Source organism: Saccopteryx bilineata, chromosome 9, assembly GCF_036850765.1.
Source record: "Saccopteryx bilineata isolate mSacBil1 chromosome 9, mSacBil1_pri_phased_curated, whole genome shotgun sequence".
Lineage (NCBI taxonomy): Eukaryota > Metazoa > Chordata > Mammalia > Chiroptera > Emballonuridae > Saccopteryx > Saccopteryx bilineata.
Window position 1 is genome coordinate 6,618,021 of NC_089498.1, and position 24,871 is coordinate 6,642,891.

The window sequence follows — 24,871 nt, forward strand, 5'->3', positions numbered from 1 at the left end:
TTTATATCTATCATCCACCCACACACACACACGTTTATTTACACAGCCTACATACAAATATACGACAGATATAAATATTTCAAACACGTGTGTCCTACATACACATTTCAGGTCGTTGATGTAACAGACCTAGAATGGAAAATGTCCGTTCCAGTCCTGACTGTGCCTCTAAGATGAGGGCTATTGGAACACGTCATGACGCTGTGCCTCAGTTTCCTGATCTGTTATACGAGGTTAACCCCGCCCTACGGAGAGAGGGAACAGAGTGAGGTAATCCACAGAAAACCGCTTTGAAAAGCACAGAGCGCCCCCCCCTCCCCCAATGCCAGGGATAATGAGGTGTTTCACAAAAGCGCATTATTCTTCTGCTAAGAAGTGTACATCCGCATTCACGTTTTCTATCTGTGAAGGTTCCTCTTTGAAATTAAATTGAGACCATAACCAACATCCCTCCCAGGGCTGCCTGAGGTTTTTACTCAGCAACAAAGCAACGGCTTCTTTTCATCATTCATCACATTGGAGTTTAAGCACCAAGAGGTACTTTTCACCAGCAGTGAAAATAGCGTTCTTTTCACAGCAGAAACACCAACAACGATCTCTCTCAATGCTAATATAAGGATAAGGCTTTTTCGACAGTTGGCACCAAAAAAAAAAAAAAAGCCTTGATTTGGCTTACTTGGTGGTGAGTTCTTGCACCAGGAGGACGGGAGTGGCGAGAGAGAGAGAGCATGAAGCGAAAGCTGATTTATGCGTGTGAATAATTAAAATAGATACATTTTCAAACGGGAAGCACGTTCCATTTTTCTTGCAGTGCCAGCTGGAGCCTCCTTTCTCGAAAGTTAACTCAAAATCCAGTATGCATTCCATCAACCCTGGTCATCCCTTCCTGACTCAAGAACCCTTCAGTGTGTTTTGTTGAGCACAAGTCCCCAGCCAGGCCTGGAGGACTCCAAGTGTCCTCTCTAGCCCTTTCTTCTGCTCACCTCCCCCAAAGCACAGTGTCCAATCAGCTGTGTTCTCTACTGATGTGTGGATGGTGCCTGTATTTTCAACACGAATGTTGTTGTTGTTGTTTTCTCCTTCTCTTACACTTGGGAGATACTTCCTACTTCTACCAAAACTGGACTTCCATCTAGGCCACCTGAAATCCCACCCAACTGTCCAGGCAGATCGTACATGCCAGGAATTCCATGTAGCTTTCCCCCGCACCCCTACCCAACTGCAAACCCACTCCTTCCCAAGTAAATTTTAATTTTCCCAGAACATATTATAAAAAAAAAAAAAAGGACGAAGACAACCACCTCCATTTGTCTTACGTCTTTTGTTGGCGCACACGTCATTTCTGTCCGGTAGGTACATTTCCCCACTGCAATTAAAAAAAAAAAATTTAAGGCTCCTTAGGTTAGGGAGGGCTTATCATGTTATTGTTTGAGCTTCCATGAGGGAAATTTCAAACATAGACACAGTAAGCAGAAGGCCTTGTTTACTCCCGCATCTCCTCTGGGACCTATCGCAGTGTTTTGCGGGTAGCGGAAGTAAATTTAAGTAATTAGGGCCTCCGGCGAAGGGAGCTGTCTGCCTGCATATCTAACACCCTGTTTCCTGGGAGGTGAAGCTCTTCCCCGGGAACACAGGGGGACCACACAGCCCACACACCTGCAGGATCACAGTCTGCACGCATTAACATCCATTCACCGGCTTGAAAAGTCAGGGGTGTGTTTGTCCTTACGGTTACTTCGGAGAGTCAGTAACTACATCTGGGGGAATGAGGAGATGAACTTACACGACGAGGAATATTTTCTTAGGAAACGCTAATCTAATGGCCTATCTGTGTGGCGTTCACCAGGAAGGCCCATTTCTTATAAACGGGCAATATTTGATGGATAAAATCTACCAATACGAGGACTCTCTCCACCTCAGAGTTAGTTTTTCTTCTTTACATTACTGACTGATACAAACATCATCCAGATGGCCTCACCTTCCTAACACCTCAACCACAGACTCTGCAAGTCTATGACGTGAGACACTTTTTTTAAACGTGTGCCTATGTAGCCCAGTAATTTTTGCTCTTCATGTGTGTGTGGTGTGTGTGGGGTGAGGTGGGGGTGAGGTGGGGGGGTGCATGTCCACTTTGGAGAAAGATAAAATCCTTAAAGCAAACCAGAATTCTAGAGCCAAAGACTGCCTGCCCGAGCCATGTCGTATCCAATTAACTCAAACTGACTGCACACGGCATGATTCGGTTAGTGCATGGAGGATCAATAAATATGGGGAGAAGCCACACAGCCCCCCACTTTCCCATCCGATTCCAGTAGGTCTGCGGCGGATCATGCTACTGTGATGTGTGTGCGACGGCCCAGGCAGGCAGGTGGTGCATAGACACCATTCAGACTTGGCCTATTCAATCCCGGCTCCTCCAACTCCCCATTCATGCATAGCAAAACACCATCTGGTCCTATTTTGCCTCCAGCAATCACAGCTGACCAAAAAACGATAATAACAGCTGTTGCAAAACAAAAGCCAAACAAAGGGGGTGTGTGGTGGTGGGGGGGGGGGAGGTGTGGAGAGGGAAAGGTTAGATTGAAGTCCAGTGCTGAAAAATGCTCCACGAAGGGAGAAAGGGAGAAGGGTCCCTTCAGACGGCCGGAGCCCGCTGAACGCAGTGGTGGACGACGGCCTTCCTTACACCCCAGAGAGGAGGCCATTTGTCTAGAAAAGCCTTCAGATGTCCGTCAGGTGGGAAGGCATTGCAGAAACGATGCCCCTCGAAGGCGTTTAAGCTTTTGTTCCTGGAGTCGGGAACTAATGACCCCGTGTCAGCTAAAAATGAGAACCCCGTCTGTGCCTTCCTCCCGCAGCATACAGGGTAAGGCCAGAAAGAGAACGTGTTTTAGCCGGAGTAATAAAATAACGTGCGCACGGCGGGGCGGGGCGGGGCGAGGGGGGGAGGGACAGAAAAGAAAAGGTGTGTGATTTGAAGCGGAGGGGGGTGGAGTGGGAGCCTTGTTAATGACGGGAGGCCAGTTAAGGGGGAAGGCACCCCACTAATCAGATCCCACCGTTTCTCATGCCTCCTCTTCCTCACCCTGGTTTATGTCTAACCTGCAAAAAACAAGTACACCAAGCACTTCCTGTGCCTTCGGAAAAGGCACCGGAGTCCCACGTGCAAACCTGAAACACAGCTCAGCTCACAATATTCTAGCGGATCCTGAGGAACATCATTTGGTCCCAGGTTTGGGGAAAATTCTCTTCCTGATCCAAGCCTTCTGACAGTTACGTGTCTAGTTTTGCCCAATGGTTTGTTGTTGTTGTTGTTTTTTGAAATTGTAGGAATTGCACTCTTTTTCCTTGAAATGGACCATCAGAGGCTTAGCCTGTATTTAATCAAATGGGATCAAACCCCAGATTTATAAAATCATTTAATAGATGGTACAACACCTGCTTCTAACTGTGCACAGTTGAGAAACAGACCTCACTGGCAATTAAGTCTTATCGCTAGTGACATTGTTTTTCTTCCAAGCAATACTTCATGGGTTTTCAAAATGACAATTATAGAACTAATAATACACAATTACTGTCACATGTAGTTTAGCAATTAATTTTGAAGGCATTTGTCTAAAGGTTTCACAACAGAATATAAAAAACAGCTCTGATTGTTACGTAATGTTAAGTTTCAATTCACAGAAAATCGTTCACCATTGGCCGGGCTTCTGATGGGTCTGGAGCACACAGACGACTTCATTCTGGAGGACAATCGCCCCCTTGTCAATGCGATAAGGCATCATCCAAAGAAGACTATTTGAAAACGGATACCTACCCAACTAATGCATCTTATGAAAAGCTTCCATTTAGACATAAATTTTTCTATGGCAAGAAATCTATAAATTTATAATTAGGACCTCTTGCTGTTCAATATTTGTACATAATACAGAGCACAAGAAGGCGATGAAATATTGAAAGCTGAATTCATTATTCATAAGCCCACCACAGACAGTAAATATTCTTTGAAATCCCACAACTTGGAGGTGTCTGTATCCATGATTTTTGAACGCCTTGCTCACGGTAACTATGGACACTGCTACTCACACCCTCGTGCTTTTTTTTTTTTTTTTTTTTTTCCCCCCAGATTAGAATTCTGGTCAGGGTTGACACTTGCTGTTTTTAATTTTCATTTTATCATAAGCAGTTTAAGACTGTTGCCAGTGGTAATTTGCAATTTTTATCAAGACCTCTTCATTATAGCTTCTGACACGACAGATGCTGTAATTAATCACGCAAGACAACTGGGGAGAGTGGTCACACTGTTCTCAAAGAGGAGCCAGCAAAGAGGAAGAAGAAGGGGGGAAGGCACGGCCGAGGGAAATCATTATTTTGGCTTAAGAATTAGCATTGACCATCGGTTGTAAAGGCAACGCCACCACCCACGCCAGCGAGCTCTGGCTCCTCCTAGAAGGACGGTGGCTTTTTCCTCTGTACCGACCTTCCACTTGCTCCTTCACAAAAAAAGATCATCACCAAAATATTTCCAGTGTTTTTTTTGTTTTGTTTTTTTTCTAACGGCTCTGGTTTGAAGGGCCGTGCCATCCAAATTCTTAACTATGAGCTCCCTATTTCCGGCTGTGAATGGCAGACGGTCTCGAGCTCAAGTACAAGTTGGTATGTGGCGTAGTCCCCTCATCGGATAGGTAGGTACTCAAGGAACCAAAAAGTGAAATGTGGCATATCTTTTTATTTGAAAAGTGAGCAGTTTCCTGGTTGTTGCATCAAAATACAGTCTACAGTTTTTACTGAAATGTGTTTATTCTATAGCAAGATAAAAGCATTTTTGTTTTTAGTTAAGCAAAATACAAACAACTTAATTGCTGCTATCGTAACTCATAAAAAAGTATAAAACAGCATAAAAACACAATAAGCAATGTAGCAATGAATGGCTCGTGTCACCAGTGTTTACGCTTAAAGCCTCGTTTATGAAAACTTTACAACACATGATATGAAAACTTACAACTTGGAAAGAAAATATTTACATTGATTATTCAGATGGGGTGCGCCTTTTTTAAACATTCTACCACTATTATGTCATAATAAAAACTCTTGCTTTTGTTTTTAAATCTTAACTTTTGTAATAACTGCTCTCATCTTCTCATTTAAGTTCATTTCCCTTTTAAAAATACAGTGTTTTTATTATTCGAAACTTGTCACTCAAAACACAGAATATAATATTCACATTCTTTTCCTCTAATTGGAATGAATAATATGGGCTAACAGTGGTCATAGAGATTGTTACGACATAGACGGTGATTTGATTTGGAGAATTCATGGGTAACAAGTGGAAATGAGTCCATAATTAAATCAATTCACTTGCTTTTTTTTTTGCGTTTTTTTTTTTTTTTCTGGAGACATTTAGGAGAAAAAAATAATAAGACCTTTGGCAAAAGTCTGTGATTTACATTATTATTATTTTTTTTCATGACAAAAAAAATGCCATCAACTATTCATGTCATACAAATGGCTTGTATGAAACTGGAATCTTCATATATCAGGTAGTTACAACTGTGCTTTTAACTGTTAGGGTGTCGGGAGTCCCCACAGCCTGGAAGTGTGGCTTATTCACGTCTGGAGGAATAAGGCCGTGTTCTGTGACTCAGAGAGGCCAGTTTATAGTCCTCAGGGTGTCCCAGGATTCGTGTAACGGTTTGATTCACATATTGTAGGTAAAGCCTGAATAAATAAAAAAAGGCATCACATAAAAGAGCACAGCTTTTCTTGTTTAAAAACAAAGTGGTTTAGAGTCAGCTAGAGGAGGACGCTCAGCTACACTGTAGTTCTTTATTGCCTATCTAATAGACACTTGAGAGGACCATGTGATCTGTTACAGGTTTCTGCAGAACCAACGCCGACTTACGAGTCTCAGCCACAGACGGCTGCCCCGCTGCGTGCGCCTCCACGGGCCCGTCCGTCCGCCGCGGGCGTCTTCAGAAAATACTGACCTGCGGTAACACTTGAGTCTGTGTCTGGGGCTGTATTTGCGACTGGTGCTGCTGGGAGGCCGGCTGGGGGCTCCCGATGGCGGGGACGGGGGACGTCATCTGAGAGGCCACAGGCGAGTGCTGCCGCGGCGAAGGCTGGGACGGGTGCTGCATGTGCTGGAGCTGCTGCAGCTGGAGCTGCTGCTGCAGCTGCTGCTGCAGCTGCTGCTGGCTGATCTGCTGCTGCAGGTGCTGCTGCATGTGGTGCTGGAAATGCTGCTGCTGCATCTGCTGCTGGATCTGCTGATGCATCTGGTGCTGCTGCAGCTGCTGCTGCTGCATCTGCTGCAGCTGCTGCTGCTGGGTCTGCTGCTGCTGTTGCTGCAGCTGCTGCAGCTGCTGCTGCGTCTGCACGGAAGGGCTCACCTGGGTGGAGGACGCCGAGCCCACCAGGGTCGTGCCCAGGGAGCTGATCAGCGGGGCCCCAATGTTCGACGGCATGTTGGCCGCAATGGTGACCGACGTGACAATCTGGTTCATGGGCAGTCTCATGGTCAGGGGCTTGGGGGCGATGGACCGAGGGAGCGACTGTTGCAGAGTCTGGGGTGCAGCTGGCATGGCCCCATGCTGAGGCAGCGGGGGGTTGAGGAGGAGGGAGGACGTCAGGTTGGTAGACGCCAGGGTCTGCTGGACAGAGCGGATGGTCTGGGCTTCTGCCGACTCAGCGGCCGCCTGCATTTGGGGGAAGAGAAGTCCAAGACAGTAAAACACACACGGAGTCAACATAGGTGGGTGTTTTCCAGTGTGGCTGCCATGTTTCACGCCTTCCTCATACCCAAGCTCTTTGTCATGTGAGATTTTAGCTTGTTCCAGAGATAAAATCAAATTCCTCACCTCCTGCCTGGGGCTGGCCTTGTGCCTTTGTTCTGCTCAACAGAATGTGTAGGAAAGTGAGGTCTCAGGAGGCCCTGCACCCCTCCACACACACTGTCTCTCAGAACCGAGCGCTGCTATGTGCATGAGGCAGACACATGGCCCAGTGAGCGCACTCAAGAGCCAGCCCGGAGCCACATGTGTGGATGAATCGGGTCCGCCTCCTTGATTCCACACCTCCACGCTGTCCTTAAAATATGGGCCCTACCTCCTCCTCCGCGGGACCAGCCCAGGACTCATTCTGAAGATCTATCTATACCTAGAAGGTCACTTCTCAGGTTCCTTCTAAGAGTAGATTTTATAAATCCAAGAAATAAAATTCTAGAACATTCAAAATTGTTCCAAGAGAGTGGGTGTCAGCTGGATACCCCCACAGTGCTTCCATTTTACCCCTCCTCTCTAGCCCCCCCCCCCCCGTTTTGGGGAAGAATAAGAAGAAAAAATAGCCTTTAAGAGGAATTGTTTCAAACACTGCTGCATTAATAAAAAATAAATAGTAATTTTTTTTTTTGAGGAGGTCATTCTGTGTTTTTAGTACAAAATGTAATAGTTTCTCTCCATTCTGAGCGTTCAATGGGTTTGTAACAAGTTATTCAGTCCCATGAGTTTAGAGCATTCTTCCCTCATCTCTGACCGCTCTGGTCAATTCTGGAAACCTCTGAAAAAAGTTGGTCAACTGAACCATTTCTAACATTGTAAAGTACTTTGGTGTAGCGCCTCTAAGGAGTTCAGTGACGTTGTTCTTCTCGTCCAGCGAGCCCTGTTACACAACAATCAGGCAAATACAGGGCTTGGATGTTTTTCTGGTCGCAGTGGTGGCTAATAAAAATTGTTAGCATTGGCTAAGTGCTTTCTGCGGGCCAGGCACTGCTCGAAATGCCTCGCTCCATAGGTGTTCATTCAGTTCTTACAACCTCTATGCAAGGTCAATACCCTACAACCCCGTTTTAGAGATGAGGAAACTGAGGGGCAAGTGGATGAATGAACTTGCCCAGAGCCCCAGAGTTGTTAGGTTGTAGAGGCTGATCTGGACTCAGGCAGTCTGTACCCTAGAGTCAATATCTGGTGGACAGATTAGTGCAGACTTCAGTGCTGAAGCACCGTTGCTCTTAAAGAGGTGTAGCAGTCACCTTTTGCTCTAGTACGGCTGTGTAACAAACAGCTGCAAAGCCAGTGATAAGCTGATCTCCCACGTGTGGTTCAGGTTGAAATTATTCTGAACTTATACTTCAAGGATTATTTTAGCTGCCTGCCGGGTGTCTCGGTACAAATTTAGGAAGCCTCAAGGCACTGCCCTGAGGAAAATACAAACAAAAACACCATTTTAGAGTTATTCTTCTCGCATCCCATCCCATTGACTTTTTGGAGTCACTGACTTCCCTCCAAAAATACTTCTGAATCCGATGCCTGGCATCCCGTGTGTAACTTTTCACTTTCCCCTTCTTCCGAGCCAGTCACAGAGTTGACGAGCCCGATCCTGGTTGCTATTTCTTTAGTGCCTTTTGAGTGACTGGCTGTTGGCTGACATCCCCGTTTGGTCAATTACAGATGCTCTAACGCAGGAGTCCCCAAACTTTTTACACAGGGGGCCAGTTCACTGTCCCTCAGACCATTGGAGGGCCGGACTATAAAAAAAGCTATGAACAAATCCCTATGCAGACTGCACATATCTTATTTTAAATTAAAAAATAAAAACGGGAACAAATACAATATTTAAAATAAAGAACAAGTAAATTTAAATCAACAAACTGACCAGTATTTCAATGGGAACTATGCTCCTCTCACTGACCACCAATGAAAGAGGTGCCCCTTCCGGAAGTGCGGCGGGGGCCGGATAAATGGCCTCAGGGGGCCGCATGTGGCCCGCGGGCCGTAGTTTGGGGACCCCTGCTCTAACGTACCAAGATCACCTCTCTCTGCTTCTGGGAAAACGAATGAATTAACAACCCATTGAAGACGTGCAGGCACGGCAGCACTCCTCTCACTTCCCTCTGTCTAACCAGCCACCAGCTACACCTCCATGCTTGAGCACCAAGAGCCCACATTCAGTTGTGTTCTGTCCAGGGCCAATGTGAGGCCAGAACTGGTATCGTCATCTTCCCATATGTGTGTGTGCCTTCCAGAGCCTCAGAAACAGGTTTTGCTATTGAGCTGAAGACTGTTTTCTCTTCCTAAGGAAGCTGAACGGCCGCTGTCAAAGAAGAGAGGCCCTCTCTTGATCTTATTCTGAGCAACTGCCCATGGGAGATCTTAACAGGAAGAAGAAAGAACTCGGAGAAAAGTGACACAAACCCTTTCAAATGGCCCTGCCGCCACGCCCTGAGGCCCTCTGTGGGACTGGAGGTACAAACGGGGACAATGAAACGGGAAGCTCTGCTCGCCGGAGGATGCCATCAAGATGAAAACCCCTCGCTCCCTGCGTCCTCCCCGAAGCCTTAGTTCTAGGGAAGCTAAAGACGGAGTTAATTCCGTGTTCGAATCATGTCATGTCACAGCTCGGGCTCCTCTTGGATCAAGGTAACCATAATCTAGAGTGACATTTGCTTGGGGATATCGGTGCGTGTTATAATATGTACGACCAGGGTCCATTGTATACTCTGTGTATAACACATATACACGTCTTCCCCCCCCCCCCAGTACAGGGAGCATGATTTTATTTTAAATCAGCATGCGGTTTATTTATTTATAAGATGTGGAACAGCTGGGTCGGAAATGGAACCTCTCCCGATTGCAGTAATGTGACCACTGTTGAATGTCTGACAAGATGCCCCACGATGCCTCCCAGTTTAAACGGAGGACAGAGACACAGCTCTCAGTCTGACGAAGGAGAGAAAGAATAACAGGCTACTTAGGATTTGTCTCCATGGCTTCCACCCACGGATCGGGGGACCAGTGAACCCTTTGGAAGCAATGTGGATGTAGCAGCTTCCACTTGTCATATACTTTGTGGCACCATGCCAGGAAATCCAGAATGGAAACGAAACGGAATGGAAACATGGATGAGTGGTGCAAGAGGCCGTTGGGAGCGATGGCGCCTGAGGGGAGAGGCACTTATGCGTCCCGTGCTCCCGGGGCTGTTCCAACCTTGTGTGTGGCTCGCAGAGATGGGCCGCCCGGCGCAAGCTCACCTTAGACACGAGGCTGGCCCGGTACGCGGCCAGGGCCTTCAGGTACTCCTTCTTGGCAGCCTCCGTTTTCCTTTTATACACCTGTGAAAACAGCACCATCAGCGCCGCCCGTTCTGAACCATAGAACACCGCGCAGCGATTTAGGTCACAGCGTAACTCACATAAAAAAAAGTTGGTCTTTGTGGCTTTGATCGATGTAAACAGACACACAGACACATAGACACAGACACACACACACACCACACACACACACACACACACCACACACACACACACACACACACACACACACACACACACAAAACAAAACCCAGCCAACCGCCCCGGAGCACACAATTGGAATGGTTACTGTGGCAAATGAGAGAAAGATTTCAGGTTGTAGCATAGATTCTTCCAGAATCTGAAGGCCTCTTGCATGCGAAGAAGGTAGCAAGAGGGATACAACTTGCAGCCAGTGGTTGAAATGATAGAAAATACCCAGCTTCTCCATTCAATGTCTTCTTTCCCTCCCACACATTTCTACCCGGCAGCAAATCAGGGAACGAAAACCCCAATAACAGGGAGAGTGGGTGAAGACAGAACAGAGGGAGGTCTTCGGTCCTTGGGTATTTTTTTTTCTTTTTTTTTTCAGAGGAGGGAGTAAAAGATGGGAGATTTCCCACCGTGAGAGCCATGAGTTACATAAACACTCCCCAGTACACTACACACGATTTGGGCTTCTAAAAACGATCTGACGGCCAGCGTTAGATCAGGCCGAGGCACGGCTGCTGTTGTCCTCCAGGGTTTAAGTCAGGGGCAGCAGTCAGCCGGACCCTTAGGATTCCATGTTCGGGAATGAAACTCAGCTACACACAGCAACTCGGATCCCTGCAAATGCACGGGCGTATTCTGCACTCACACCATCCCAACAAAACCAGCTGGTAAACACGATTTTGTGGTTTGTAAAGAAAACAAGAAGAAGAAGAAAAACACACCAAGGGTTTCCAGGCTCCAATCCCGAAACAATCATTCTATGTTCTGACTATTAGGGTTCGGTTGTGCGGAGGCTCTAGGTGAGCTTCTGCTAATGGTCACTCAAGATTCACGCACGGAGCAAGGCGGGGGACTGGCCCCGGGGAAGCCATTCTTTTCCGCCCCGCGGGAAGGAACCCCACGGGCAAGGAGAAGGGACCAGGCCCTAAGGAAGTGTCCCCCACCAGCATGGCTAATCTCTCAATACCTCTCACACCACCAAGCTTCCAATGAACCTGGAATGAAATTTCAAATGTCTGGGGAAAATAATGAGACGTGCGAAGGCGGCCTCCAGGTTTGGGAACCCAACAGGATAGGGCACAGAGTTCAGGAAGATGACCGAAGAAAATGCAGGCGGGTGGGTCCCTGCACTCTGTAGGGCCCTTTATGAACAAGGGGGGGGGATATGCCACATTATTCAAAACGAAGAGATTATCACCAAAGTTCATGCTTGCGGGGTGCAGCCTGGATCTCCCCCAGTGCTCCCCTGAATGGGTTCAGAACACGCACCCTTCTGGGCACTCAGAGCTCCGTAAAACTGGAGCGTGGTTTGGGCTCGTATATTTGTGGGTTTATGATGATGGTGATGATGATGGTGATGATGATTCCACAGCTTAGAAAGGGGCCAGATGTTGTGGGAAGGATCACGTTCGGTGAGGGTGTTTGCTCAGCAAGGACAGAAGGGCCCCTCAGGCCACGTTTGAGTATGGCGGCCCCCACAGAGCTTCCCCTCACCTGCTTCTGCTCCTCGCCAAGGCTGTCCCACATCGACGCGACGATTTTGGAGACCTCCCCAAAGGTGGCGTTGGGGTTTTGACCTTTAATTGCGGCCTGTGTGTCCCTGAAAAACAGGGCGTAGGCCGACACTGGCTTCTGGGGCTCGTTGGGGTCTTTCTTTTTCTTTTTCTTTGGAGTCTTGGGCTTCTTGCCGGAATCCGGAGCAGCTCTCTTCTCTCCGATGGCCTGCAAAGCATGAGGACAAGTCACCGCCGGGCAGGGGTGTGCAGAGAAGGCCACCAGACCTACTCCAGCCCGGCCCGCCCCTGGGGGGGGGGGGTCATCCACAGAGGGATCACCACCCCATGCGCGCGGGAGGGGTGGGTTCGCTTCCAGTTCCCTGGACAGACAAGATTGGCATTTAGATCACTGATTAATGAGACCCAGCAGTATCTTCAGTAGATTTCCGACATATGCTCTAAATAGCAATGATGAGTTGTGAGAAACGGAGCACCCCGCACCACAGAGACGTGAGGCTGCCCGTGTATACATAAGCAAAACATTTTCAGAGCCGTCAGAAGGTAAACCTAAATAACATTCAGGATGTTGATCACAATCAGGTTTTTTTCAGTGAGGTCCTTTGCCCTAGCCACACGCCATAGGTACAATGATAACGGGGTCTGAATTGATTTCTCGAGGTGGGTTTTTATTATTTTACCCAGAATGGTACTTGGCTAAGGGGTCTCCAAACAGACTCAAATGGAAATTCGCCACAATCCTTAACCTTGCACACTAAGGGTAAGATCATCTTTGCTTTCTAAAGAACAGGACAACAAGAAATGTAAAAATGCCCAAACTCCTTTAACTGGAGATAAAAGTTTCGGAAATGGGTACTTTTCGCGGAATTCAAAACCTGCCACAGAGCAATCGTTGATCTTAAGTAAGCTCACCAAGGCTAAAACAGAAGACCAAGGAGACTGTTCTTATATGCGGGAACTAAGCCTGCCCAGAATAATACTGCCACACAGACGTTCACACACATGCGCACTCGGGGCTTGAAATGACAGGGGTACAGCCTCTGACCACAGAAACCACTGATTCGCCTGCTACCCCTAACCCATTTCAAAGAGCATTTACTTATCAGAGAAGTGGGCACAAATGATTTATCAACCTTGCTCCATCCCTGTCGATTTTAATACAACTCTCCTGAAGGTAATTTTGCAGATAACTTCATCAAGAACGCTGACTCGCTTGACAGAACCTGTCTGAAAAGCCAGCCTTGGGTAGAATCAAGAGAGACCGAGTCAAGCTACGAACAGATTGGCTTTGAATGACCTTGTGTCTTAAATTCTAATTCAGATTTTTCAAGAGAATCACTTTTTTTTCCTGAATGAGGGTCATCTGGAACTCAAGCCAATCACTGAAATTCTTGGGGAGGAAAGAGGTAAGTGGTACGTCTTGGAGAGCACGGAGCCCTCAAGATGTTGGGACCTCACTAGTCTACCTCCAGGTAAACTTCCTGTTTGTGCTATCTGAGTGGTAACAACATCCACACCTTATACAAGTACTTTACATATGTCAGATGGTGTTAAGTCATATTTCACCTCTCCTTCCAAATGTCATCTTTGGTAACTCACACAATTTAGTTCAATAAAATTTCATAAAACCTCATAATCCTTTTTTTCCTAAATTCTCATCAGAGTAAGTGAGACTTGTTTAACTCTAGCTAATGAATCTAAACTTTCAAAAAAGACAGATGACTTTTAGACAGAGCTTCAACTGAAGCCAAGTTTGCCTTCAATGAAAAAATATTACTTCAGCCACAAGAAAAAAAAAAAAAAAAAAAAAAAAAAAAAAAAAAAAATATATATATATATATATATATATATATATATATATATATATATATATATATATATAAATATATAGGCCCTGGGTGGCTAGCTCAGTGGTAGAGCATCCATCCAGCGTGTTGATGTCCCAGGTTTGATTCCTAGTCAGAGCATACAGGAAAAGCAACCATCTGTTTCTCAACCCCACCCCTCCCCTTTCTCTCTCTCTTTTCCTCCTGCAGTCACAGCTAAATTGGTTCAAGTGCATGGGCCCCAGGCACTGAGGATGGTTCCATGGAGCCTCTACCTCAGGTGCTAAAAATAGCTTGGTTGCTAACATGGCCCCAGATGGGCAAAGCATCAGCCCCAGACAGGAGTTGCCAGGTGGATCCTGGTTGGGGCATATGTAGGAGTCTCTCTATCTCCCCTCCTCTTGCTTGGAAAAACAGAAAAAAAGTACACACACACACACACACACAGATTTTTTTTTCTAATTCAGTCAAGCATCTATATTCTCTTCTTGGAAAAGAATGTAGCACTGTTTGTGCCAACAACAATACTCTGCCAATGACAAGATGAAAGTAATTTCCAGGGCAGCTTTTTCCAAATAAGAGGAATTCAATTTCATTCTCTGTAAAACGACGTTCAAATGTTGATGACTTTGGGCATCTTTCTTGGATTGCCTTGACTTGCCCTTCTGTCATTACCTTTTAAAGAACAGACCAGAAAGGAAGAGTCTCACAGTTTTAAATAAAAGCTTGGAATTAATTCTCCTTGAAGAAACTTTTTTGAGGTTGACTCAACAGGGTTGGGAGAGGTGAAGAAACAGCTTTACCCCAAAGAGACATAATCAGCGATCAAGTTAATCCTCCTTTCTCAGCTAAGTTGCTTAAAAGATAAACTGGATTCCACGTCTTTACATAAAACCTAGACCCTTGCTTAAAATGGAGTCAGCTTAGGCATGGCGGAGGAATTTCTCTGGAAACAAGACAATGTCTGACTGGCGCATGAGGGAAATGAAGGGTGTCCAATGGGACGGTGTAACGACCGTCTATAGCTTGGCTGTGCCTGGACACCCCTGAGTTTCTTGAGTGACTAGTTCTGACATCACCTCACTGCAGTTGCTCATGTGAGCACAGACTGCGAGTGAACGTGCCTGTCCTTTGTCCAAGCAGGTGCTAAGAGGACGCCATTGACCAGACCCATCCTTCTAGAAACCCCTACAACATGACTCTACCCACCCTCCTCTTCATCCTCTCTGTCTTCTCTCTCTTCCCTCCCTCCTTTTGCTACTTAAAAATAAATGCTGCTCTAGATTCTGGCTTTGACTGGCCCCTTGGACTTTCTGAGAAATTCTGCCTATTTCTGCATCTTCATGGTTATAGTCCCAAGTCTATAGTTCCACCTCCAACAACTGGGTTCTAGACTCAAATAGGAGAGTCTCCAATTCAACCCATCACATGCCCAAGTCTTATCTTCCTCAAGGGGAAAAAAACTAGCTTGCCTCTCTTTCTGGGGTGACCCTTCCATTTACTGATATTCATGTTGGCTCTCAAACTAAAACCTAATTGATCTTCTACTTCCTTCTAATTCTAGTGGACCACCAACCCTTGATGATTCTCCCTTTTCAATGCTCACTAATCTGGCAACTCCCGTCTGCTCCTACCTTTCCGAAAATGGGACACTTCATAAAAAACCGTCTTCTGATTGGTTCTGTGTTCTCAGGTCCCTCCCTCTGTAATGCATTCTGTATATAGCCCGAGTTGTCGTTCTAAAGCACAGATTTGTTTTTGCCGTCCCACTACGCAAATAATTAATCAGCTCTCATCTACCAACAGGAGGAGGGCTACCACGTTTCAGCCATTTCTGTCTCCAGCTCCTCTCTCTCCTCCCCCTATCAAACTGTTCGTGATGCCCGTGAATTCAATGGCATTTCCATTACTCCGTCCACCAGAATGCTGGCCTCGCTCTTCTGCCTCACAAACTTTTATGTGATCTCTCAGACCTGATTCCAATAAAGTCTTCCTCCGATTGCTCTCCCAAGCGGGAAGGATCGCGGCGTCAGGACACCAGCTACGTCAATTATACCGCTAATCACAACGGCAGCCTACTTTCAGCGTGGCCCATCATCCCCCGTGGGGGGTCCCGTGGGACATAACTCTCTTACAACTCTTCACATCACCAGAACAAAGCACACAGTAGGGGTACAACGCATAAGGAAGGAGCAATTGTGGACCTAGACTCGGTAACTTGAATGAAACAGAACACTTTTCTAGGTGTTCAGAAAACTCACGCCTGCAACTCAGTTTCTATTTCAAACTAAGGGTATTTAAATAATACATGTTTCTCATGACAAAAGCAAAGATGTAAGACAATTGGAACTTAATAAATGATAAACACCACTGAGGTACGAGGCCGGAAGACCCGCACCCGCGTGGACGACAGAGCCGGAGTATGTTTAGAATCCAAGCTTATTGCAAGCCCTCCCGTGAGCAGATGCAGAAAATTAAATCTACTGGAGTCACCGAAGACATGTGGAGTGACCCCGAATTCTCTGGGTGGTTCTGCACCCATCAGTGCACTTACCCGGCTGGATTCATCACCATCCTCTTCGTTGATGGAGCTGGAAGGGGAGGGTGTCGCCGATTTGCTGGCTGGAGGCGAAGGGGACGTGTGGGGCACACTGGCTCCTCCCAAGTTCAAGCCCAGCTGGGCACTGAGCTGAGACTGGTTGATGGTGGTGAGCTGGGCGGGAGGCAGGATCCCAGAGCGAGCGGCGTCGGTCATGTGGACGATAGACCTCATGATCAAGGACGGATCCTGACGGTACTGGGACACTTGTGTGTGGCTCTGGTCCTAAAAAGGCAACGGAGGAAAGTCTTTCAGTTTTCCCAAATGTCAGTGGACTTACGGGGAGTAGGGGCTAGGCCAAAATGGGCGAAGGCGGCCAAGAGGTGCCAACTTCCAGTCACACATTAAGTTAGTCCTTGGGATGTAATGGACAACACAACACGGTGACTACAGGTAATGATACTGCACTGCGTATTTGAAGGTGGCTCAGAGAGTAGATCTTAAACATCCCCATCACAGGAAAGAAATTTTTTTGTAACTATATATGGTGATGGTTGCTAACTAGACTCATCGTGGTGATCATTTCATAACATATACAAATACTGAATCATTCTGTTGTACACTGGGAACTATTAATATAGTGATCCATGTCAAATATACCTCAGTAGAAAATATCAATGAATGTACAATTATTCTGCAGTTCCTTAGACAGATGTTACCTGTTGCAATTTTCATAGCTCTGAGCTACCCCAGGATGATAGTCTCTATGAATTTATTAACTCTAGGGCTCACACCAAAAAGTGGAAAGGTTAAAAGCCAAATCCCAAATTACCCAAACTCGTCTATTTCACTGTAGAAGGGTCACTGAATGATTTAAAAAAAAAAAAAAAGGCAACTTAAAAAAGACTCTTATCAAAGGAAAGATACACTTCCAACTCCTGCTTCTCAATGAGGATACTGGTGAAAGGACAGGGAGAGGCGGAGCTCTGCCCCTCCAGGCTCACCGGCTGGCCCGCCATCCTTCTCGCACACAGAGTTCTGGTCCCGTTGCTTTCGACCCAGCTCTGCGAAGAGCACGCGCTCTCCGCCTCGTCCTCCCGGGAATGCCTCTACACACACAGGGCAGGGGCTGGACAAGCGCACAGCAAACATCTGTGTGCTTCAGGGCCCCTGTCCCCCAAACCCTCTGTGGTCAACCAGAGGGCCACTCCCACGCTGAATTACACTGTCCATGGCACCTGCAAGTCATTCAACATCTTCAGGGTTGGATATCTCCCCCCCCTTATTTTTTCATCTTAAATCTATGTTGTTTCCTTTGGATCCACCCACCCACCGTGGTTTAATGTACAAATGGGTTGTTAATGTACAAACGTATAAAGAGGGGGTGCAGTCACTCCGACATCAGCCTTCTGTTTTGTGCGGTCATATGAGAGGCTGTAGAGCTGCTGCTGCTGCTTCTTATTCTTATTCTTCTTAATTCCAAAGAATCAAAAAATGAAGCCAGGCTTTACAAATGACTTACTTTAAGACTTGTCATTTAATGTGAGTCTGTGATTTTACTGAAACCAAATTCTCTGGACTCACAGTGACCCAGAATCTAATTTTATACACAAGCCTGTGTATTCTTAGCTGTTCCTCCTTTGAGTCTTTCTGATAAGGCTGATTTTTGCTCTCTAAAAGAAACAGATGAATTGTAAATAAATAAATGGGAACACTGGATTTTTGTCGTATTAAGCATATAAATGCCACTAAGTAAGAAGCCATAGCTATCCATAGGAAACTAGCTGAATAAATTATGATCTACCGCATCACAAAATATTATGAAGTTTTTAAAAATAATTAACTAGATTTATATGCCTTGACCCGGAACAGGGACTCCCAAAATTGACTCTAACATATTAGAGCAGGTAAGGCTCTGTTGTGGGGACGATCCATTGCATAGTTGGATGTTGAGAGCAACTGTGGCCTCTAACCTTTCTGGTGTCACTAGCACCCTTCCTCCCTCTCCCTATCAGTCATGACCATCAAAAATATCTCCAGATAGTGCCACCACCACCCCCAAACACACAGGGTGCATCAAAATTGCTTAGTTAAGAACCATTCATCCAGAGTGATATCTCAGAGATAGTACGTGAAAAAGCAAGTTGTAAAATAATTATTGAGTACAGTCCCTTTTTGTTAAGAAAGGGGGAAAAAAAGTATAGATCCAAACTCTTAACAATGGTTAGATTATAAGGAGTAGGACAGAAGTAAGGAGGGGAATATCTTAACTTTTCCCATTTACAAAAACACAAAACGAAATAAATAAACTGAAACACTTAAGTTCAGAAAATCTAAAAGGAAGATCTACAAGTAGTTAGAGCAGTCTGTCACTAATGGCTGGAGTTGAATAGTAAAAAGATACATGTTTCCTTGTCTTCATAACTTCTGAGTTGTTAAGCATCCCGTGGCATCCTGGAGAAACACGTCACCCATATCAGAACAATCCTACTTTTTCCTGTCTCACTGGCAATATTCTCTTCCGCTGTTCTTAAAAACACATCCCAGTGGCCTGCACCCCTCTGCGGCCTCGCAACACGAGTTACGTTTGTCCTCACTTTTTATTAGCATTCCACCACACATTTAGCTGTTCTCTTTAAAACTGTGAGCGGTCTGCCCCTCTTCCACATCATCCCACCTGTGCCTGCTCATGCCACCTCTCCCCCAGCCCTCACGACTGGGAATGCAGCTATCTAAGCCTGCATTTTACTCTCAGGTTCACTTTTACGATGCTTTCCGAAAGTCCCTTCAGATTTCTTTAGACCAAAATGGTTTAAAAAATATCTACAAACAAATTCTGGAGTACACTTAAATATTAAGTATTTTAATAGACTGTTCCATAATAAATTAATCTGGCCACCAATGACGAAAATACGATTTACACGGCTTTCTCATTGACGGAGAAGTTCTTTTGCTCTCTTGACCCGAATGCCCATGAAAACCGGCAGGTACAGATCCTTGATTGACATGTCCTGCATCCAGAGCACCTCAGATGGATCTCGCAGTCCAGCAGGAGGTCAGGAAGGAAGCCTTCTGGGCTTCCCCAGCACTTCCTGAAATTCACCTGCCATTTACACCCTTAGTGTGGACCTGGCTGCTTGCGGAGCTGCTGTGGACAAACAGTCAGGGTTCACTGTGCTAGGAAAGGAGTGTTTACTGGACGGTACCCTGTGCCAGGGCTCACGCTGAGCCTAACAAGCATTTTCCAAGCCAGTCCTCTAAGAAGCCTCCCCAATCCGATGTGATTAGACCCACTGGTAGATCAGAGTGATTCTCCGGGCCACGGAGCGGGCGAGGGATGCTGGGTGGGACACTGTGCTCCCAGGAGTCGTGCTGCCTCCCCGGTGGCGGCGAAGAGAGGGAGGAACAGGTCTGTGAGCGCTCCGTGGCCACAATCTGCCTGTAAGGCTCGTAACTCCATTTTCATTTGTTTTATAAATTGAGGTTCCTTATAACATTTCACTAAAAAAAAAAAAAAAAAAAAGAAAAAGAAAAAAAGAAAAAAGTAGGGTTCTTCTACAGTGGAAACAGAGCAAAAGTCAGCCCTGTAAAATACTGGTGGTGGTGGTGGGGACACCTTGCCAAAAGTTAGAGCCTTCTAGAGTTTTCAAATCAAAAAACCAACCAACCAACCAACCAACACCAGCTCTGCCTTCCTTACTGCCCAGAGGTCAGCACACCGAGGGCCTCTACAATATTTTCAAGTAACCTCTGAACTGCATAACCGACACCTCAAAATTGGCAAGGGTTGCATGGTCCACAGTTGTCTCATAAAGCATCCTATGTGTGAAGATTACAGTACAAGAAGGTTTCATGGTGACAGTGTCTCTTCAGAGATTCAAGTTCCGTTAGGGCCCCTCATTACGGACAACAGCCTTGGAGAAGTTGGCAATCCTTACCAGCATCCATCAGTTTCCATTTGAGAAAAAAAAAAAAAAAGGAACCTTTAAGAGATGTTTCCTTTGATACTTTGGGCTTTCCATGTAAAAAGAGAAAGATGTCAGCTCAGTTTAAAGACATTCATTGAGCACCTACTATGCGCCAGGCCACAGACCCCAACTTATCAATGCTCCTATCTTTCCACATTACCTTGTCCTTCTGTTAAACATCACTCTGATTAAACATTAATTCAGAACGAACGAATACATTTACTATGACAACACACAGGCAAGAATAATTCATACGTATTCCTTCAAGATAGCTCACAGTTTTTTCTGCTGGTAATGACACAATAAGGAACTATAGAACCACAGATACACACTTCTTATTCATTCACAGGATAGACCCTAAAAAATGTAATGCCTTTTGGCACATCACTGCCTCTCGGTTATCAAAATTAAATGTTGAAAAAATTGCCAATGATCGCTGAAAGGCAGAGCAACTAGTGAATTATAAGAGGTTGCCACGCCTGACCATGCAGTGGCGCAGTGGATAGAGCGTTGGACTGGGGAGTGAAGGACCCAGGTTCGAGACCCCAAGGTTGCCAGCTTGAGCCCAAGGTCATTGGCTTGAGCAAGGGGTCACTTGGTCTGCTGCAGCCCACCGGTCAAGGTACATATGAGAAAGCCATCAGTGAATAACTAAGGTGCCGCAACAAAGAACTGATGCTTCTCATCTCTCTCCCTTCCTGTCTGTGTGTCCCTATCTATCCCTCTCTCTGACTCTCTCTGTCTCTGTCAAAAAAAAAAAAAAAAAAAAAAAAAGAGGCTGCTGCCACTATCCTAGCCAAAAATCAGGGTCAGATGCTGGTAGCCTTTTTGACTCCTTTCACAATCACATTTTATATCAGGGTTCACGTGCATCACTTTTCTCAATTGTTCGTTTACTTGAAGAACCTCATTCTCTCTTCTTAGGCCCTCCACCCCTCGTCCTCTAACTCAGTGGTCCCCAACCCCCGGGCCACGGACCGGTACCGGTCTGCAGAGAAAGAATAAATAACTTACATTAGTCTCGTTTTATTTATATTTAAGTCTGAACAATGTTTTATTTTTTTTAAATGACCAGATTCCCTCTGTTACATCCGTCTAAGACTCACTCTTGACGCTTGTCTCGGTCACGTGATACATTTATCCGTCCCACCCTAAAGGCTAGTCCGTGAAAATATTTTCTGACATTAAACCGGTCCGTGGCCCAAAACAGGTTGGGGACCACTGCTCTAACTGATGATATTAGATAAGTTTCTCAACCTCTACAGTATTGACGTTTTGGTCTGGATAGGTTGTGACAACCACAAGGTGTACAGACATTGGCAAATGTCTTCCGGGGGGGCGAGGGACAAATTCCCCCCAGCTTGTATTTGACTTGACTAGACAAATACAATGGAAATCATCTGGGGCAGGGGAAGGAAGCGCCTAAAGTCTATGTCTCGTCTGCATAAATGGGAAACGTGTCTAAGCAAGATTCAAATCGTGATCAATACTCTGAAGAAAATAAATAGGTTATTCTGGGCCCTGTCCGGTTGGCTCAGTGGTAGAGCGTTGGCCTGGCGTGCAGAAGTCCCGGGTTCGATTCCCGGCCAGGGCACACAGGAGAAGCGCCCATCTGCTTCTCCCCCCCTCCCCCCCTCCTTCCTCTCTGTCTCTCTCTTCCCCTCCTGCAGCCGAGGCTCCACTGGAGCAAAGATGGCCCGGGCGCTGGGGATGGCTCCTCGGCCTCTGCTCCAGGGGCTAGAGTGGCTCTGGTCGCAACAGAGCGACATCCCGGAGGGGCAGAGCATCGCCCCCTGGTGGGCAGAGTGTCGCCCCCTGGTGGGCGTGCCGGGTGGATCCCGGTCGGGCACATGCGGGAGTCTGTCTGACTGTCTCTCCCCGTTTCTGGCTTCAGAAAAATACAGAAAAAAAAATAGGTTATTCCAAAAACACATATATTTGTGAGAGGGTAACTACACTTATTGGGTCAGGAGCAAAGGCCTCCCTGAGACGAGTGTGGAGCCGCTGTCTAAAGGGAGAGGAGCCACCAGCCATGAGAGGAGGAGGGCGTGTTCCAGGCAGAGGGAACAGCAGGTGCAAAGTCTGAGGGGGGACAGAGCTTGGCGCGCTTGAGAAACGGAAGGAGGCCAGGGCCGAGGGGAGCAGAGCAGGCAATGTGAAGGGTGAAGTGCAATGGGATGGGAGGGGCGGGCACGGGCCAGATCACACCCCGTAGGGAAATCGCGGGGGGGGGGTGTCTCCCTGAGGAGGTGACCCAATGAGCTGAGGTGTGAAAGGAGAGTAGACGCCAACAAAACCAGGAAAGAGGGAAGAGCATCCTAGGCAGAGCAAAGAACACGCACGAAGGCCTCGAGTGTGAGAAAGTGCATCCGGGTAGGAAAAGGAGAGGCCAGGGTCACCAGGTCCCTGGAAAGCGAGCTGGACTACGAAGCTGGGGAGGCAAGGAGTCGCCACACAGGAGCAGGTCCTGCCGCCCGTCCCAGGAGGCGGCGGTTTATCCAGAGTGGAAGGAGGTCACTGAAACCCGAAAGGCTTGGCTGGTATCTACCTAGTGGGGTTCTTCGTTCCAGTAAACACTGACTGATCAGAACTCCCGGGCCACCCTTCTCAGCCAGTGGGAGACAATTTAATTTCTACATAAATAATACAAATGCCAGTGTAAACCTAAATGCATAGCCTCCCATCTCAACCTCTGTTTTGAGAGGTAACCAAGGACCGACGTTGGCAGTCCCGGGAGGTCGTCAGACGGGCAAGGACGTGGACGTCTAGGAGGAAGCGCACGGCCTCCTGTAAGTACAGTTCCACGCGGCCCTCCTTGCCGGTGGGTGCCTGGGCGGAGAGCGTGCCAACGAGGCTTGCTTCTCTCTCCACCTGAGAGAGGAGCCTCTCTGTCTGCTCCCTGTCGTTGCTAAACAGGAAGACAAAGAACGGACACTTCTGGGAGTGGGCTTTCCCTTTCTTCAACTGCCCCACACCAGGTCTGCTATTGAGTATCAATCATGTGAGTGGACTGTTAAAATATCTGAATCATGTTACAATAAAAAAGGAAACTTGAGGTCACTAGAATAAATTTAAAAAATGAGGTCACCGGTGATCAATGGAAGGTCAAATAAATATTAAGGAAATAATAATAATAATAATAATAATAATATAGTTAGAGGCCATGTAAACACAGGGCCCTCCCTGCCTGTGTTCCAGGCTCTGGGCTGAAGTTTTGCTGCTTTTTCTTTTGAAACAGGACAAAAGAGGTGTGGAGGTCTTACCAGCCCCAAACCAAGACTTCCTCCTTGACTTAACCAAGAAGGAAAGAGAACAGAGAGATTGTGTGGGTCACTATGCTACAGGACTGCCTCCACAGGGCACATGAGATCCAGTTAAACTGGGTGGATACAGTTTACTCTTATTTCCTAAACCAAGCAAATTCAGCCCCCGGATAGAATCAAGTCTTTCTCACCCACCCATTCTTTTAGGCCGCACCTCCGTGCAGTTCCTCCCAGAGGGTGAGCAAGCCCCCCCCCCCCCCCCCCCCGGCATTTATCTTAGTTCCTAATCACCCATCCTGCTTTAGGGTGGTGGTGTTTCTTCTGCAAATGCAACATAGAAGCTTTCAAATTAATTTTTAAAATGTTTAAAGATCACCTATTATTATTGTATTTTCTCTATTTTTACTCATTATAATGTTGCTTTTTTCCATCTGGGTGGATTTTGTCATTAAAAAAAAATGTTTGAAAATCTAACATACAAATGTGTCTAACGCAGGTCCCCCCGACTTTTGCAAATAATGATCCAATGTGAGTTTTTCATAACAGAAGATAATATCTAATTAAGAAGCAAATAACCCAAACATATTAGAGAGTATGACTAACTACATTTTTACTGTGCTAGCTTTTTTTAAATCAATAGTTTTGAGAAATGAAGTAATTAGGCAATTATCAGTAAAAGAAAAATAACTGTGTTATATTAATAAATACCAGAGAACTACAAATGTGGAATTCAAGCCAGTAATTTTAAGCTCAGTTATTGAGTTCTGTCCAATAGCAATGTTAACAACAATCAGTAGGTGTGCAAAAGTACTGTATTCCTAACCCCAATAACCTTGAAACAAAGCCACACTCATGCCAGTGATAATTACAGACCCACAGAACACAAAGTCTAACTTCATCAAAATATATGCACCGAAATAGATCATTTTTCCATAATAACTACTCTCAGGGTTATAATCAAACATAACTACACACGGACGTTTTGCTAAAAACAATCTTCCCAAAAGTTAATTAATAGCTTCTGACCAAAATAAAATTTCCGAGAGTTTATCGTAAAACACTTAATGATATTTTACTCTGTAATACCCTGCACCTCCTTTGTTTTTACCAAGAAGTCAGGGCTCCATGCTGATTCTATTCGGTCCCAAATTAAAATGGCAAAGAGGCCTTCCGTTTTTACAGCTGTTCACACTTGAAACCCCCGCCCCTCTCTGGCTGTATTTGGTGGTCAAGGTATGCTCGCAGTAACAAATAAAACACCCTCCCATCGCCCTTTCAGTCCTGCGTAGGGTCCACAGGTGAACTCTTGACTGTGAGCCCCGTGTACTCCAGCCCGGGTACCAGGCCCAAGGCTGACAGAGGCGAACCAGGCAGGCGCGGCGGAGGGCAGGCAGCGCTGCGGACAACAGGAAACGGGCAAAGGGCCGGGAGCCACTCTCAGCCAGTCAAGGAAGGTCTGGCTAAAGAGCCTTGATGCTAAGG

General features: G+C 46.3%; 1 protein-coding gene across 6 annotated transcripts in view; it reads right to left on the reverse strand.

Annotated features, from left to right (window-relative positions):
- Positions 1-4,723: 4,723 nt before the first annotated feature.
- The window catches only part of TOX3 (TOX high mobility group box family member 3), a 110,969-nt gene continuing 90,821 nt past the window's right edge, over positions 4,724-24,871 (reverse strand). For 3 of the 6 annotated variants that reach the window (XM_066243610.1, XM_066243606.1, XM_066243605.1), the window contains exons 4-8: positions 16,174-16,443; positions 11,774-12,001; positions 10,028-10,108; positions 5,988-6,698; positions 4,724-5,718 (exon numbers count right to left, since the gene is read on the reverse strand). In XM_066243610.1, coding sequence (XP_066099707.1) covers positions 5,665-5,718; positions 5,988-6,698; positions 10,028-10,108; positions 11,774-12,001; positions 16,174-16,443 — 1,344 coding nt within the window. In that variant the 3' untranslated portion in view covers positions 4,724-5,664. Of the gene's footprint in view, positions 6,699-10,027; positions 10,109-11,773; positions 12,002-16,173; positions 16,444-24,871 lie in introns of all 6 variants that reach the window. The other 3 variants (XM_066243608.1, XM_066243607.1, XR_010727131.1) reach the window with 2 other exon arrangements.